The sequence below is a fragment of the Carcharhinus amblyrhynchos genome, chromosome 18 (genome assembly GCF_965287045.1).
Source record: "Carcharhinus amblyrhynchos chromosome 18, sCarAmb.v2.hapA, whole genome shotgun sequence".
Lineage (NCBI taxonomy): Eukaryota > Metazoa > Chordata > Chondrichthyes > Carcharhiniformes > Carcharhinidae > Carcharhinus > Carcharhinus amblyrhynchos.
Genome location: NC_137341.1, coordinates 21637869 through 21652465, shown reverse-complemented (window position 1 = coordinate 21652465; position 14597 = coordinate 21637869). Strand labels below are relative to the sequence as shown.

The window sequence follows — 14597 nt, the reverse complement described above, 5'->3', positions numbered from 1 at the left end:
TTTGCAAGGTCTGATCATGGGCCTATAATCAAGGGTTTTCATGGCTTCATTCACAGAGGTTTTGATGAAACTGGAGAGTGTCTGAGCGCTGTTTGCCCTTCTTTATCCTGCTATTCCTGAGGGTGACATCAGATGGATCCTTGAGGCTTTTTGACAGTCTTGCTAAAGCTTTGGTCTCACTTTGAGTCATGATCTGCAGTTCATTGCTAATCCTGGACTCGACGCCTTGTTGTTACATTCCTTTTTTTGATTCTGTGATATTAGATCTCCTCTGTCAACATAAATAGTATGAGCACCGAGGCAAAATTCCACTTGTCATCCTTTGAAAACCAGAGCCGTCCATTTATTTATAATGGAATGTATCTGTCAGTATGTTCCTTTTAATTACTACAAGCTTAAGATCCAGTTTTGACCCTTCTATATCCTCGTTGTGCCAGGGGTGTAAGGTGGCACGGGGGCTACCTGCATTGCTTCTGGTCCTGAGTCAAAATTGACTACTTGTGATTTAATATGCTTAAAGAGTTTGAGTGTGTTGGGAGCATGCGGGGTAGATTGTAGGATACTAGACACTGCAATGTTTAACCATTATAATCCTTGCACTTATTATAGTGTTACATGTTATGTGGTATCCTTTGCTGTTGTCATGACTAATGAGTGGTGCCACTGCAGGAAGATGGGTGACTGATTTGGTGCAGAGGTTGTGGGTATGGAGAAATGATTATACTATGCTGAAACAATTCTGGAAGGTTTGTTTGTGTAAAAATCGGAAAAATCTTCTGTAAAAATTTATTTTAAAATTAGAGCCTATGGAAATGATGCATCACAATTAAAACTTGAACACTGTTACTGATCAACCATGAAAGAAAAAGTTCTTGTAAGCATTTTTTAATTCTACAACCAGATTGTTTCCATTGTTTGTATAATTCTGAAATTGGATCTTAACCATGGGAAATTCAGTATTGTGAGATCTTCAGGCCAGGCACAAGTGCCCAATGCACCTGTGTGGGATATAGAATAGTGTGAAATCTCAATCAGGAGCCCTAACACCAAAGGGTCCAGGACAAGGAAGTGGGAATCCAGGGAGAGTTCCCAGAGAGAGAGAGGACCAGGGAAGAAGCCACCAGAAGGAGGAGACCCAACTATAGGAACCACAGGGGAGAGGAGGAAAGAAAGAGAGTCCAAGCAGTTACAGTGCAGCTGTTGGCAGGCTACAAGTAGTTAAGACTTGATAAAAACCTTAGGGAGCTGAAAAGTTGGTGATTCTGTGCTGCGATGTGTTGGAATAAAGGTGCTGAAGCCTTTGGAGCATCAGAGTTCTGCTCGACACAGTTGATGAGGCAGAGTTGTGCCTGAGAGTTCGTGTTAGCATGCAAACTTAGGAATCTAGATGCACGTAGCCTCTGGCAACACAATTGAAACACTGGGAGGTGAACAGTTGTTAGAGTCATAGCAATTTACAACATGGAAATGGGCCCTTTGGTCCAACTTGTCCATTCCGCCCAATTTTTACCAACAAGTTAGTCCCAATTGCCTGCATTTGGTCCGTACCCCTCTGTAGCCATCTTATCCGAGTAACTGCCTAAATGCGTTTTAAAAGCTAAAATTATATCCGCCTCTATTACTGCCTCTGGCAGTTCATTCCAGGCATTCGCCACCTTCTGAGTGAAAAAAACTGCTCCTCTGGACCCTTTTGTATCTCTCCCCTCTCACCTTAAACCTATGCCCTCTAGTTTTAGAGTCCCGTATCTTTAGGAAAAGATGTCCCTGTCTATCCAGCCTCTCCTTATAACTCAAGTCCCAATCTATCCTAGTAAATGTTTTCTGCACTCATTCGAGTTTAATGATATCCTTTCTATAATGGGGTGACCAGAAATGAACACAGTATTCCATCTGTGATCTTACAATACCTTGTACAAATTCAACAGGATGTCGCAATTCCTCTATTCAGTATTCTGACCAATGAAACCAAGCATGCCGAATGCCACCTTCACCACTCTGTCCACTTGTGACTCCACTTTCAAGGAGCTATGAACCTGTACTCTTCGATCTCTTGTTCTATAACTCTCCCCAACGCCTTACCTTTAACTGAGTAGGTCCTGCCTCGATTCGATCTATCAAAATGCATCATCTCACATTTATCTAAATTAAGCTCCATCTGCCATTCATAGACCCACTGGCCCAATTAATCAAGATCCCATTGCAATCCTAGATAACCTTCAGTGTCCACCATGCCACCAATCTTGGTGTCATCTTACTAACCATGCCTCCTTAATTCTCATCCAAATCATTAATATAAATAACAAATAATAGTGGACCTAGCACCAATCCCTGAGCCACACCACTGGTCACAGGCCTCCAGTTTGAAAAACAATTCTCTACAACCACCCTCTGTCTCCTTTCGTTAAGCCAATTTTGTATCTCGTTGGCTACCTCACCCTGTGCAACAACCTACCATGTGGTAACTTGTCAAAGGCCTTACTAAAGTCCACGTAGACAATATCATTGAGACAGTCCAAGTCAGAGCAGCTTCTAGAGGGATTTCGGGGTTAGATCTAGGAAGGAAAAGATTTGAAATCCCTTGTGAAGGAAGCAGAATTTTAATGAGATTGTGTAACTCTGAATGCTCATTTCTGGTTGGGTTGCTGGAAAATTGATGGAATGTGCCTTGGTCGCTAATTCACATGTACCTCGTGTTATTTCTGAATGTTGAGAGTATACAATATATGTTGTAAATTGTTTCACTTTTTGTAAAGTTTACTTATTTGTTCAGAAACCATGGAACCTTGTCGCTTTATGAGAACAAAGAACAACCCGGCACGGGAAACAGGCCCTTCGGCCTGTTATCTTCACTACCTGGGACCTCAAACATAAGTAAAATATATTAAGTATTTGTAAAATGGAGATGTTCTCAGACGTGTAACCTGAATTGTCTTTGAACAGGTATCTTATAAAATTTCTCGCAAAACTTGCACAGAATAGTGACATCAACAAAATGACTCCTAGCAACATTGCAATTGTGTTGGGGCCCAACCTTCTGTGGGCTAAAAGTGAAGGGTAAGAGTTTGCTGCTTTCATTATTGTGTTGCACTGGATAGCTTGCTTTCTTTGGAGCACTTATCTTATTAGGGCTTAATGGTAAAAGAGCTTCTTAAATAAAGAGGACAGCAGAGACTGAATTGCAGCAGAACTTGAATTTATTAATGTAGCCAAACTTAATAAATACTTTGTCTGGAATATTGATCCCTACTTTAAAGCAAGGTGTTTTAGGAATAAAATTGCAAGAATCCATATCCCAAACAAGAAATCCATGGGTGAGATGAGCAAACTCTTTTTTTATTGGATTATTCAATTTTGTACTGGATTGTACAATTGCGGGGGTGGGGGGCGGTACTCAGTCAAATGTTCCCTTGATATCAAGGTCAGTTACTCTCATTTCACCTCTGGAATTCAGCTCTTTTGTCCCTGTTTGAGCCAAATCTGTAATGAGGTCAGGAGCTGACTTATCCTGGCAGAATCCAAACTGAACGTCCATGAGCAGGTAATTGCTAAGCTTGATAGTACTGTTGATGACCCCTTCCATTACCGTACTAATGATCAAGAGTAGACAGATGAGTAATTAATTGATTGGGTTGGATTTGTCTTGTTTCTTGTGTGCAGGACATAACTGGGCAATTTTCCATATTGCCAGGTCGGTGCCAGTGCTGTAGCTGTACTGAAACAACTTGACTAGGGATGCAACAAGTTCTGGCACACAATTCCTCTATTATTGCCACAATATTGTCAGGGATCGTGGCTTTGGCAGTATCCAAGCCTTCTGTAATTTTTTGATATCATGTGGAGTGAGTCGAAGTGGCTGAAGTCCTCAGGACGAAGCTGAGATAAGTAATTTACTCCGTAGTTCTGGCTGAAGATTGATGCGAATGCTTCAGCTTTGTCTTTTGCCCAGATATGCTAGGCTCCGTCACTGAAGATGGGAATATTGCAGAGCATCCTACTCCAGCTAGCTGTTTGATTGTCCATCACCATTCATGATTGGACCTGTCAGGACTGCAAAGCTTAGATCTGACCCGTTGATTGTGGAATTGCTTCGCTTTATCACTTACTGCTTTTGCTGTTTGGCATGCAAGTAATCGTATGTTGTAGCTTCACCAGGTTGACACCTCATATCAGGCCGTGAGGTTACAGTTTGTGGTCAAGTACAATTTTGCTGCTGCTAAAGTCTCATGGATGCCCAATATGAGTTGTTCAGTCTGTTCGAAGTCTATCCCATTTAGCACAGTGCCACTCAGGGTGATGGGTATCCTCACTGTGAAGATGGGACTTTATCACCATAAGGACTGTTCAGTAGTGTTAGTGTTCTTCCTCTGTCTCTTGGTCAAAGTTCTGGAACTCCCTCCCATAAGACCATAAGATATAGGAGCAGAATTAGGCCATTCAGCCCATGAAGGCTTGCTTTACTATTCGATCATGGCTGATGTTTCTCAACTCCATTCTCCTGACTTTTCCCTGTTAACTTTGATCCCCTTACCAATCAAGAACAAGTCTATCATGGTCTTAAATACACTCAATGACCTGGCCTCTACAGCCTTTTGTGGCAATAAATTCCATAGATTCTCCACCCTCTGGCGGAAAAAATTCTTTCTCTATCTCAGTTCCAAAGGCTCATTCCTCTATTCTGAGGTTGTGCCCTTGGATTGTAGTCTCCCCTACGAATGGAAATATCTTCCCCACGTTCACTCCATCGAGGCCTTTCAATATTCCCTAAGTTTAAATGAGATCCCCCCCACCCACCAAACACCATTGAGTACAAGTCCAGAATTCTCAAACACTCCTCATACGTCAAACTTTTCATTGCTGGGATCATTCTTGTGAACCTCCTCTACACTCCCTCCAACGCCAGCACATCCTCCCCTAGATACGGGGCCCAAAACTGTTCACAACATTCCAAATGTGATCTGACCAGAGCCCTATAAAGTCTCAGGAGTACATCCCTGCTTTGTATTGTAGCCTTCTCACTAACATTGCTAGAAATGAGATATAGATTTTAAGTGGGTTTAAATTAGTGTTTCTGGGTAAGAACCAGTAAAATTCTGGTTGGATTTATGTTATGAGCAAAGATTTTTTGTACATATGGGGCTTTTGGGTTTCAGTTCAAACTGTCTCTTCATTGTGTTGAGAGAGTTTACGATATGGAAAGTAAACAGGAGCTTGGAGAAACAATGAGATGTTGTGTAACAACCTGTGCCACTTTAGCAAAGACAGACCCTGTGATTGTGTCCTAATTGAATTCGTAGCATTTGGAGCTTGGAAACTGGAGAGTGAACAGCTCTCAGCTCTGCTAGTAACAGGAAAACCATATCAATGGAGAAATGGGCAAGAAGTAGTTCAGAAATTAATGGATAGTTAGTTCTAGAAATTAGGGAAAGAATAGAGGTTCTCAGGAAGATTGCAGAGGAAAACAGGAACTTTGGTTTGAGCAGGTTACTGTACACTGAAGTTAAAGACAGAACTGGAAAGGGCAGACTGGCTAATACCTGCACCACATGGACTGTAGCAGTTCAAAAAGGCAGCTTACCACCAGCAGCTCAAGGGGAAGTAGGGGTATGCAGTAAATGCTGGCCAAATCCCTTGAAGGAATTAAAAATAAAACTCTTCCTCTCCTGGGGTGTCTAAGGTCAATTGTACGGTTCCTCTGAACTACCCCATATGAGATCAGCTAATCTGGCACAAATGAGAGATTTGACTTGTGGCCTTTTATTATGGCCACCTGCTTATCTATTTTCTTAGCCACCTGATCTATTTCTTCAATTTGTTTTTACTTTTGCGTCATGCACCAGTAGTCCAATCAGTCCCATTAATCTGCTACAACTCGTAATTTTTAACATTTGCTATCAAGTGAGTGATGTTTCTCCCCTAAAATAATAACATGTTTTTGAAATGTGAGAAAATAGCAGGGAGACTGAGCGCGAAGACCACTCTAGCTCATGTAAGCAGGGTGATGGGAACACACATTATGCGCATGCACACATACGCAGCTGAGCATTTGATTTATTTGTCTGTTAATTATGTTGGTGGTTATGTATTGGCAAGCTCAATATTGTCAGATTAGCTGCTACAATAGAACTTATGATCCAGCTCATCAACTGTGGTGATATTTGGATGGCAAACTATATGAACATTTCAGGATTTCTGGAGGTCAAACACATATCCCATTTTGTGTACACTTGTGTCCTCAGAGGAATATTCTGTGTCTGAAAATTGCAATACAGATATTGTGCAAATGATGATTTTGGGATCTCCAGTATGAACAAGTTTTATATCTTTGAACATTTATAAACGTGCACCAATTTTTATTCTTTGAAGAACGCTTGCAGACATGGCCGCAGCTACCTCTGTCCAAGTAGTTACGATCATTGAGCCAATAATCCAGCATGCAGATTGGTTCTTCCCAGATGGTAAGTACTAACTGGTATTGTCTTTTTGTGTTGGTTTGTTTCGCAATGCAGTGACAAGTAACGTTAATTGTACCATTCAACAACAACAACAAAAAATGCTGGAAAATTTCAGCAGATTTGACGGCATCTATGGAGAGAGAATAGATGGTCCTGGGTTCGATTCCCGGCTCGGTCACTGTCTGTGTGGAGTTTGCATATTCTCCTCATGTCTGCATGGGTTTCCTCCAGGTACTCTGGTTTCTTCCCACAGTCCAAAGATGAGTGGGTTAAGTTGATTGGCCGTGCTAAGAAATTGCCCCTTAGTGTCCAGGGATGCATGGGTTAGAGGGATTAGTGGGTATTATATGTAGGGATATGGGGGTAGGGCCTGGGTGGGATTGTAGTCGGTGCAGACTCGATGGGCCGAAGGGCCTCTTCCTGCACTCTAGGGTTCTGTGGTAATAGAGCTAACATTTTGAATCTGGATGACCCTTTGTTAGAACTCTGCCGTTTGTCAGAGCTTAAGAAGCTTTCAGACGCGAAACTTTGGCTCTATTCTCTTTCCATCAATATTGTCAGACTTGCTGAGATCTTCCAGCATTTTCTGTTTTTGTTTGATTCCAGCATTTGAAGTATTTTATTTTTATCTTAATAGTACTATTTCTTTTCACCAATTTCTGAGTTCATGAATTGCTGCTGCAGTTTCTTTTAAACTGATTTAACCACTACTGTGTGGCACTTGGAGGTATTTACTCTTTTTTTCCTGTTGTTTCAATAGATTTGGATTTCAATGTATCAGGCATGTTTACACCAATGACTCCTGCCAATCACCTTAATAATTTATCCATTATTGGTGATTATGATAGTGGCACACTGGAGAGAAAGAGGCCTGTAAGTGTGGGAGTAGTTGAAGATTTACTGAAAAAAGAAAGGTATGTTTGCAAGTACAAAGGAAACAGCTTAAATTTATGTATGAATTTATTTATGCTTATGGATAGTATATGGACCATACTGTAGGAAAGGTCTTAATCAAGCAATAAGGGAATTTGTAATAAATGCACTGCAATAACGGTAGAGAGCTTTAATCTACGTATAGATTGGGTAAATCAAATTGTCAAAGTAGGTTGTGAGATTTCGTGGAATGCATTCAGAGCAGTTTCTTAAAATAATGCATCATAAAACCAATAAGGGCAGAGGTTATTTTAAATATTGTATTGTGTAATGAGGCAGGGTTAATTAATAATCACATTTCTGGGGACCCTTTGGGGAACGATAATCGTAATATGACAGAATTTCATTTTGAATTTGTAAGTGATATACGTAAGACTAAAACTAGAATATTAAAATTAATTGAGATAATCATATAAAGATGAGACAAATTGGCCAAGGTAAATTAAGAAATTATATTAAAAGATATAATCGGTAAGCAATAGCAAACATTTTAGCATTTCACAATTCTCAATATATTTTTCATTGAAAAATATAAATTGTTTGGGAAAAATGATTCATTCCTGGCCAGCAAAAAAGGTTAAAGACTGTATTTGACTAAAAGAAGAGACTTCTAGTACTGCAAACTGAAGTTTCGGATAGTTTTAGAGATCATAGAAGATTGATCAAAAATTGACAGAAGGAGAAAATAGAATGTGCAAGCATACTCCCAAGTAATGTTAAAATAGATTGTAAGGGCTTCAAGAAGAATGCAAAAAGAGAGTGAAGAATGTAAGCATTGGTTTCTTAGAGGCAAAGACAGGAACAACTGTCATAGGTATTGAGAAAATCAACAGCTATTTAGTATCCATCTTCACAGCAGAAGACATAAAAAAACAAATAGTGGGGAAGTAAGGGTCCAGTGAAAGCTGGGAAATAAGGGAGAAAGTAATTAATTTCTATGGCACATTTTTGCTAACAATAGAAGTCTCTTGAAACAGGTTTGCATTCTGAGTGAGATGGCTGCAGAAATCATTTTGGTTCTCATAGTTTTCTGAAAGGAAAATGGTGTTTGCGCAATAACAGGGTAGATTTAAGGGAACAGTGGATGTGATATATTTGGGTTTTTGAAAGGCATTCCATAAGGTGTCTCACAAAAGTTTAGTGCAATAGATGGGCTCATGATAAATTAAATGAGTGGGCAAGTGGAGTATAATGTGGAGAAAAATGAGGTCATGTTGTTCTAAAATTTTGACCTAACAGCAGCGAAGAAATGGTGATATATTTACAAGTTAGGATGGTGAATGACTTTGGGAACTTCCAGATAGTGGTGTTCCCAGATTTCTGCAGCCCTTGTCCATCTAGATGATGATGGCCTGGGTTTGGAATGAGCAGTCTAAGGAACCTTGGTGAGTTACTGCAGCACCCCTTGAAGATGGTCCACACTGCTGCCATAGTACATCAGAGGTGGTAAGAGCTTAATGTTAAGTTTACTTGTTAGTATCACCAGCAGGTTTACATTAACACTGCAGTGAAGTAACTGTGAAAATCATCTGTTCGCTGCACTCTGCACCTGTTTGGGCACGCTGAGGGAGAATTTTAGTATGACCTATGTACCTAACCAGCACATCTTTCAGACTGTGGGAGAAAACCCACACAGACATTGGGGAGAATGTGCAGACTCTGCACAGACAGTGACCGAAGCCAGGAATCGAACCCAGGTCCCTGGCGCTGTGCTAGCCACTTGTGCTGCCCTCGTGAATGGTCCTCCTTCCAAAAACAATCAAGCTGGCTGCTACTCCCGGATTCCTATCTTTTGACCTGCTCTTGTAGCCATTGTATTTATATAGCTAGACCAGTTCAGTTTCTGGTCAATGTTAACCTCCAGGAAATTGTTGGTGATCCCACTGAAGTGCATCTTGGCGAGATCGATGCTGAGAGACTATTTCCCCTGGCTGGAGATTTTAGAATTAGTGGACATAGTCCAGGATAAGCGGTTGACCATTTAGGACTGAGATGGGAAATTTTTTAATTCGGAGAGTTGTGACTCTTTAGAATTCCATACCTTAGACAAATGTGGATGCTTAATTGTTGAGCATATTGATGCTGAGATTAAAAGATGTTTGCACTTCAAGAGAATCAAGCGATGTAGGGATGTGTGAATTGAATGTGAAAGTGGTGTTGAAATTGGAGATCAGCCATGATCTTTTTTGATGGCCATGCAGGATGGATGGACAATAGGGGCTATTTCTGTTCCTAATTCTTACATTCCTGTGTAATGTTGTATCACACCTGGGAATGTCCCTATATGTTTTAGAATTATTCTTTTATTTGAAGTGCGCATCACTGCTTTAATGCAGCAGTCAATTTGTGAACAGTAAGTTCCTACAATCAACAAATAACCACAATCTGCTTTTGATGATGGCAACATAGGATGCTGGGAAGGTGGCCTTTTTTGAATAGTGCAAAGGGAATGCTTTGTTAATTTCTGCAGGAGATGGGGCTCCTAGTTTGATTTGATTTATGATTTAATCTAATTCTTAGTGTGAAAGATTGCACCTCTGATAATGGAACACTGAAGTGCTAACCTGGATTTTATGCCTGTATCCCTGCAGAAGTTTGACCCACAATCTTCTATGCTGAAGATAATACCAATTAAACTAAGCTAACATAAAAGAGGCAACTAGATTTAGACCACATTTATTCAAGAAAGGTAGTGCACTGTCAGTGCAGGGAAGTTTTTGCTCATTTTGTACTTTGCAGTTTTATACCCTCACTATGTTTACTTGCCTTTGCTAAAAATGCACCATTTCACTCAGCTTTTCAATTTAGAGAAAAGCCAAACATTTTACTGGAGAATTTTTCACTTCATTTTCCATTGTATCTATTTTCCTCATTTATTTTCATAGACAAAGTTAACAAAAATTCCCATTAAACATTGGGAAAAGATATGATGCTTACATGCATTTTGATTATTTTAAAGAATTTTTAAAGCAATACAATTGAAATTCTTGGTTCATGTAAAGTTTATTCAATGTGTGATGGATCCATGGGCTTGCTCCAGCCTGCCATTGCAAATCCTCTGCCAAATAAGTGGCTTTCAGTATCATAGCCTTTGAGTTGGTACATAGACTGATACTGATGCTGAGCCCTGATCTGAACGACCTTTACAAGGTTCAGAAAGATTGTGTGAAGACTTTAACCACGATTCCTGTGCCTTGCTTGTACAAGGTAGTCAGGAGGAAGCTATTAAATGCACACTGTGGTTCTGCAACTTCATGAGGTGTAAATTGGGAATTGTTGCAAGTGAGTGAGCTGGACTCAGCTCTGAACATCACTGATGTGTTGATACTTTACCTGAAGTTTAAGTTTATTTATTAGTGTCACAAGTAGGCTTACATTAACACTGCAATGAAGTTACTGTGAAAATCCCCAAGTCGCCAGACTCAGGCGCCTGCTCAGGTATACTGAGGGAGAATTTAGCATGGCCAGTGCACCTAACCAGCACGTCTTTTGCACTGATATCATGTTTCTAGTAAGGGGGTTTGTTTAAAATTCAGCTATTTACACTATGCCAAATATGCTGAGAATGCAGGTTAATAATTGATTATAGCTAGAGATGTGTTTGTTTTAATGCATTTTATTTATTTCGGTTTTTCCCCTGGGGTTTCAGAGTAAGATTTTGATTAGAGAGTTTACAGGGAAAAGCATGTGGTTCCTGCTTGGTCCTGAAAGAAGTAAGAGGTATCTTTATCTCTCTCTCTCTCTCGAATCTGCTGGGAGAGTTTGGGTGCTGTCTCTCTCGCTCTCGCTGTTGCGCCCTCTCTCTGGCGCGCACACCCGCCCTCTCTCTCTCTGGCGTGCCCGCCCTCTCTCTCTCTGGCGTGCCCGCCCCCCCTCTCTCTCTCTCTGGCGCGCCCGCCCCCTCTCTCTCTCTCTCTGGCGCGCCCGCCCCCTCTCTCTCTCTCTCTCTCTGGCGCGCCCGCCCCCTCTCTCTCTCTCTCTCTCTCTCTGGCGCGCCCGCCCCCTCTCTCTCTCTCTGGCGCGCCCGCCCCCTCTCTCTCTGGCGCGCCCGCCCCCTCTCGCTCTCTCTGGCGCGCCCGCCCCCTCTCGCTCTCTCTGGCGCGCCCGCCCCCTCTCGCTCTCTCTGGCGCGCCCGCCCCCTCTCGCTCTCTCTGGCGCGCCCGCCCCCTCTCGCTCTCTCTGGCGCGCCCGCCCCCTCTCGCTCTCTCTGGCGCGCCCGCCCCCTCTCGCTCTCTCTGGCGCGCCCGCCCCCTCTCGCTCTCTCTGGCGCGCCCGCCCCCTCTCGCTCTCTCTGGCGCGCCCGCCCCCTCTCGCTCTCTCTGGCGCGCCCGCCCCCTCTCGCTCTCTCTGGCGCGCCCGCCCCCTCTCGCTCTCTCTGGCGCGCCCGCCCCCTCTCGCTCTCTCTGGCGCGCCCGCCCCCTCTCGCTCTCTCTGGCGCGCCCGCCCCCTCTCGCTCTCTCTGGCGCGCCCGCCCCCTCTCGCTCTCTCTGGCGCGCCCGCCCCCTCTCGCTCTCTCTGGCGCGCCCGCCCCCTCTCGCTCTCTCTGGCGCGCCCGCCCCCTCTCGCTCTCTCTGGCGCGCCCGCCCCCTCTCGCTCTCTCTGGCGCGCCCGCCCCCTCTCGCTCTCTCTGGCGCGCCCGCCCCCTCTCGCTCTCTCTGGCGCGCCCGCCCCCTCTCGCTCTCTCTGGCGCGCCCGCCCCCTCTCGCTCTCTCTGGCGCGCCCGCCCCCTCTCGCTCTCTCTGGCGCGCCCGCCCCCTCTCGCTCTCTCTGGCGCGCCCGCCCCCTCTCGCTCTCTCTGGCGCGCCCGCCCCCTCTCGCTCTCTCTGGCGCGCCCGCCCCCTCTCGCTCTCTCTGGCGCGCCCGCCCCCTCTCGCTCTCTCTGGCGCGCCCGCCCCCTCTCGCTCTCTCTGGCGCGCCCGCCCCCTCTCGCTCTCTCTGGCGCGCCCGCCCCCTCTCGCTCTCTCTGGCGCGCCCGCCCCCTCTCGCTCTCTCTGGCGCGCCCGCCCCCTCTCGCTCTCTCTGGCGCGCCCGCCCCCTCTCGCTCTCTCTGGCGCGCCCGCCCCCTCTCGCTCTCTCTGGCGCGCCCGCCCCCTCTCGCTCTCTCTGGCGCGCCCGCCCCCTCTCGCTCTCTCTGGCGCGCCCGCCCCCTCTCGCTCTCTCTGGCGCGCCCGCCCCCTCTCGCTCTCTCTGGCGCGCCCGCCCCCTCTCGCTCTCTCTGGCGCGCCCGCCCCCTCTCGCTCTCTCTGGCGCGCCCGCCCCCTCTCGCTCTCTCTGGCGCGCCCGCCCCCTCTCGCTCTCTCTGGCGCGCCCGCCCCCTCTCGCTCTCTCTCTCTCTGGCGCGCCCGCCCCCTCTCTCTCTCTCTCTCTCTGGCGCGCCCGCCCCCTCTCTCTCTCTCTCTCTCTGGCGCGCCCGCCCCCTCTCTCTCTCTCTCTCTCTGGCGCGCGCGCGCGCTCTCTCTCTCTCTCTCTCTCTGGCGCGCGCACGCGCGCTCCCAGAACACTCCAGAGAGTTTTGGTGGCTGAAGTACAAGTGCATGAGCCTCTGTGTCGCAAACTGATTTTGAATAGAAGTTTAAGTCTGTAAGAGGAGTATATACTTGAGTTCAGACTTATTGTTTAGCAGTTAAAAATTGTATTTTATCGTTTTTATTTATTTCAATTAGTAAACGTTAAGCTAATTCATTCATTATCGTTAATCTGTATTGCTACATAAAGTTTGCTTTGATAAAAGCTTTCCAGTGTGTCATTAGAACCTTATCCTTGCACTTACGCCAAAACAGAAAAACTGTTAGGGTCTGGTTGGCCTTCATGACATCCCTGGAGTTCATGATTTGTATCTTCACGCTGATAAATGTTTCACTAAATTGTTCTGATACAGATGGTCAATAACTGTTCTCTATGTGCCTCTCTCCTGCCCCCCCCCAATAAAAATGTTCCCTTTTTGCAGCATAAGGAAGGTATCAAGGTATTATAATTTGAGCTCTCCCCTTGTTTTGCAGGGTGCCTCTCTTCTATGTGGCTAATGGTAAAAGCAATATGTTGATGCATGTCTGGGCATGCAGACAGCTGGTCTAAAAGGCGTAGCGTCTTCTGTTTGAGCAACTGAGTCCATGGCATAGCTGTCCAAATGTTCATATCCGACTTGAAATTGATGTGCAGAGAACTTGGGGACAAATCTTTTAATGTTTAACAAAGAGGAGTTAGATTTTTGCCTTGTTAGCTCATCCTTGTTGGAAAGCACTCAAATGGGAGGCCTGTCAATGTGACTTATTTAAACCCCAGTACTGTTCCACATTTGCTTGTGCCTGTGCTTTTTTGAAATTGTCATGTTCAAGTCAAATCATCTAGTCTGTGGGCTGTATGTATTAACTTGCACCCTTAGATCATGACTAAAAGCTTTCCCACATCCAAGTCCAAGCTTTGTTGTGCTGTGCATTCTTCCCTTGTCTGGTACTTCATTGTACCTGTCTTTGAAATACTTTGTTAGCTGCGATATGCATCGTCTGTGTTCACTCTCTCTTCTCTCTGTAGCCTGGGTGTAAAAGTTATTGAGCCTCAGTTGAATCCTCGCAGAGCTGGTACTCTGATCAGGAAGCACACATGTCCAACTGTCCAGCCGCCTCCCCCTCCTATTGAGGCTGTACCTAACAATGAGCAGCAGCCATCAGGGTTAGGCCCTGACTCTAACCCAGCAGCTGCTGCTGCTCCTCATACTGCTACTAAGGTGACTGAGCCTCAACCTCAAGAAACTGATGGATACAGGTAAGAAAATGCCACTTGGAGACATTGTATTAGAAGAAAGGCAATTAAGGGAAATCTGGGAATTTTCATCACTCAACAAATCTGAATGACAATCCCCATTGAACATAGAACATAGAACATTACAGCGCAGAACAGGCCCTTTGGCCCACGATGTTGCGCCGACCAGTTTTTTTTTTAAAAAACACTGACCCACTAATCCAAACCAATCCCTTTTCGTCCATAAACCTATCCACAGATCTCTTAAACGCCCCCAAACTAGGCGCATTTACAACCGCAGCAGGCAGGGCATTCCAATCCCTCACCACCCTCTGGGTAAAGAACCTACCCCTGTCATCCGTCCTATAACTACCACCCCTTAATTTAAAGCCATGCCCCCTCGTGCTAGCATTCTCCATCCGAGGAAAAAGGCTATCACTATCCACCCTATCTAAACCTCTAATCATCTTATAT

General features: G+C 44.8%; 1 protein-coding gene across 6 annotated transcripts in view; it reads left to right on the top strand.

The window, feature by feature from the left end:
• The window catches only part of arhgap17a (Rho GTPase activating protein 17a), a 156062-nt gene that overhangs the window by 119772 nt on the left and 21693 nt on the right, over nt 1–14597 (top strand). For 4 of the 6 annotated variants that reach the window (XM_080206524.1, XM_080206526.1, XM_080206527.1 and 1 more), the window contains exons 14-18: nt 2941–3054; nt 6364–6455; nt 7213–7366; nt 13333–13350; nt 13917–14147. In XM_080206524.1, coding sequence (XP_080062650.1) covers nt 2941–3054; nt 6364–6455; nt 7213–7366; nt 13333–13350; nt 13917–14147 — 609 coding nt within the window. The remainder of the gene's footprint in view (nt 1–2940; nt 3055–6363; nt 6456–7212; nt 7367–13332; nt 13351–13916; nt 14148–14597) is intronic. The other 2 variants (XM_080206525.1, XM_080206529.1) reach the window with 2 other exon arrangements.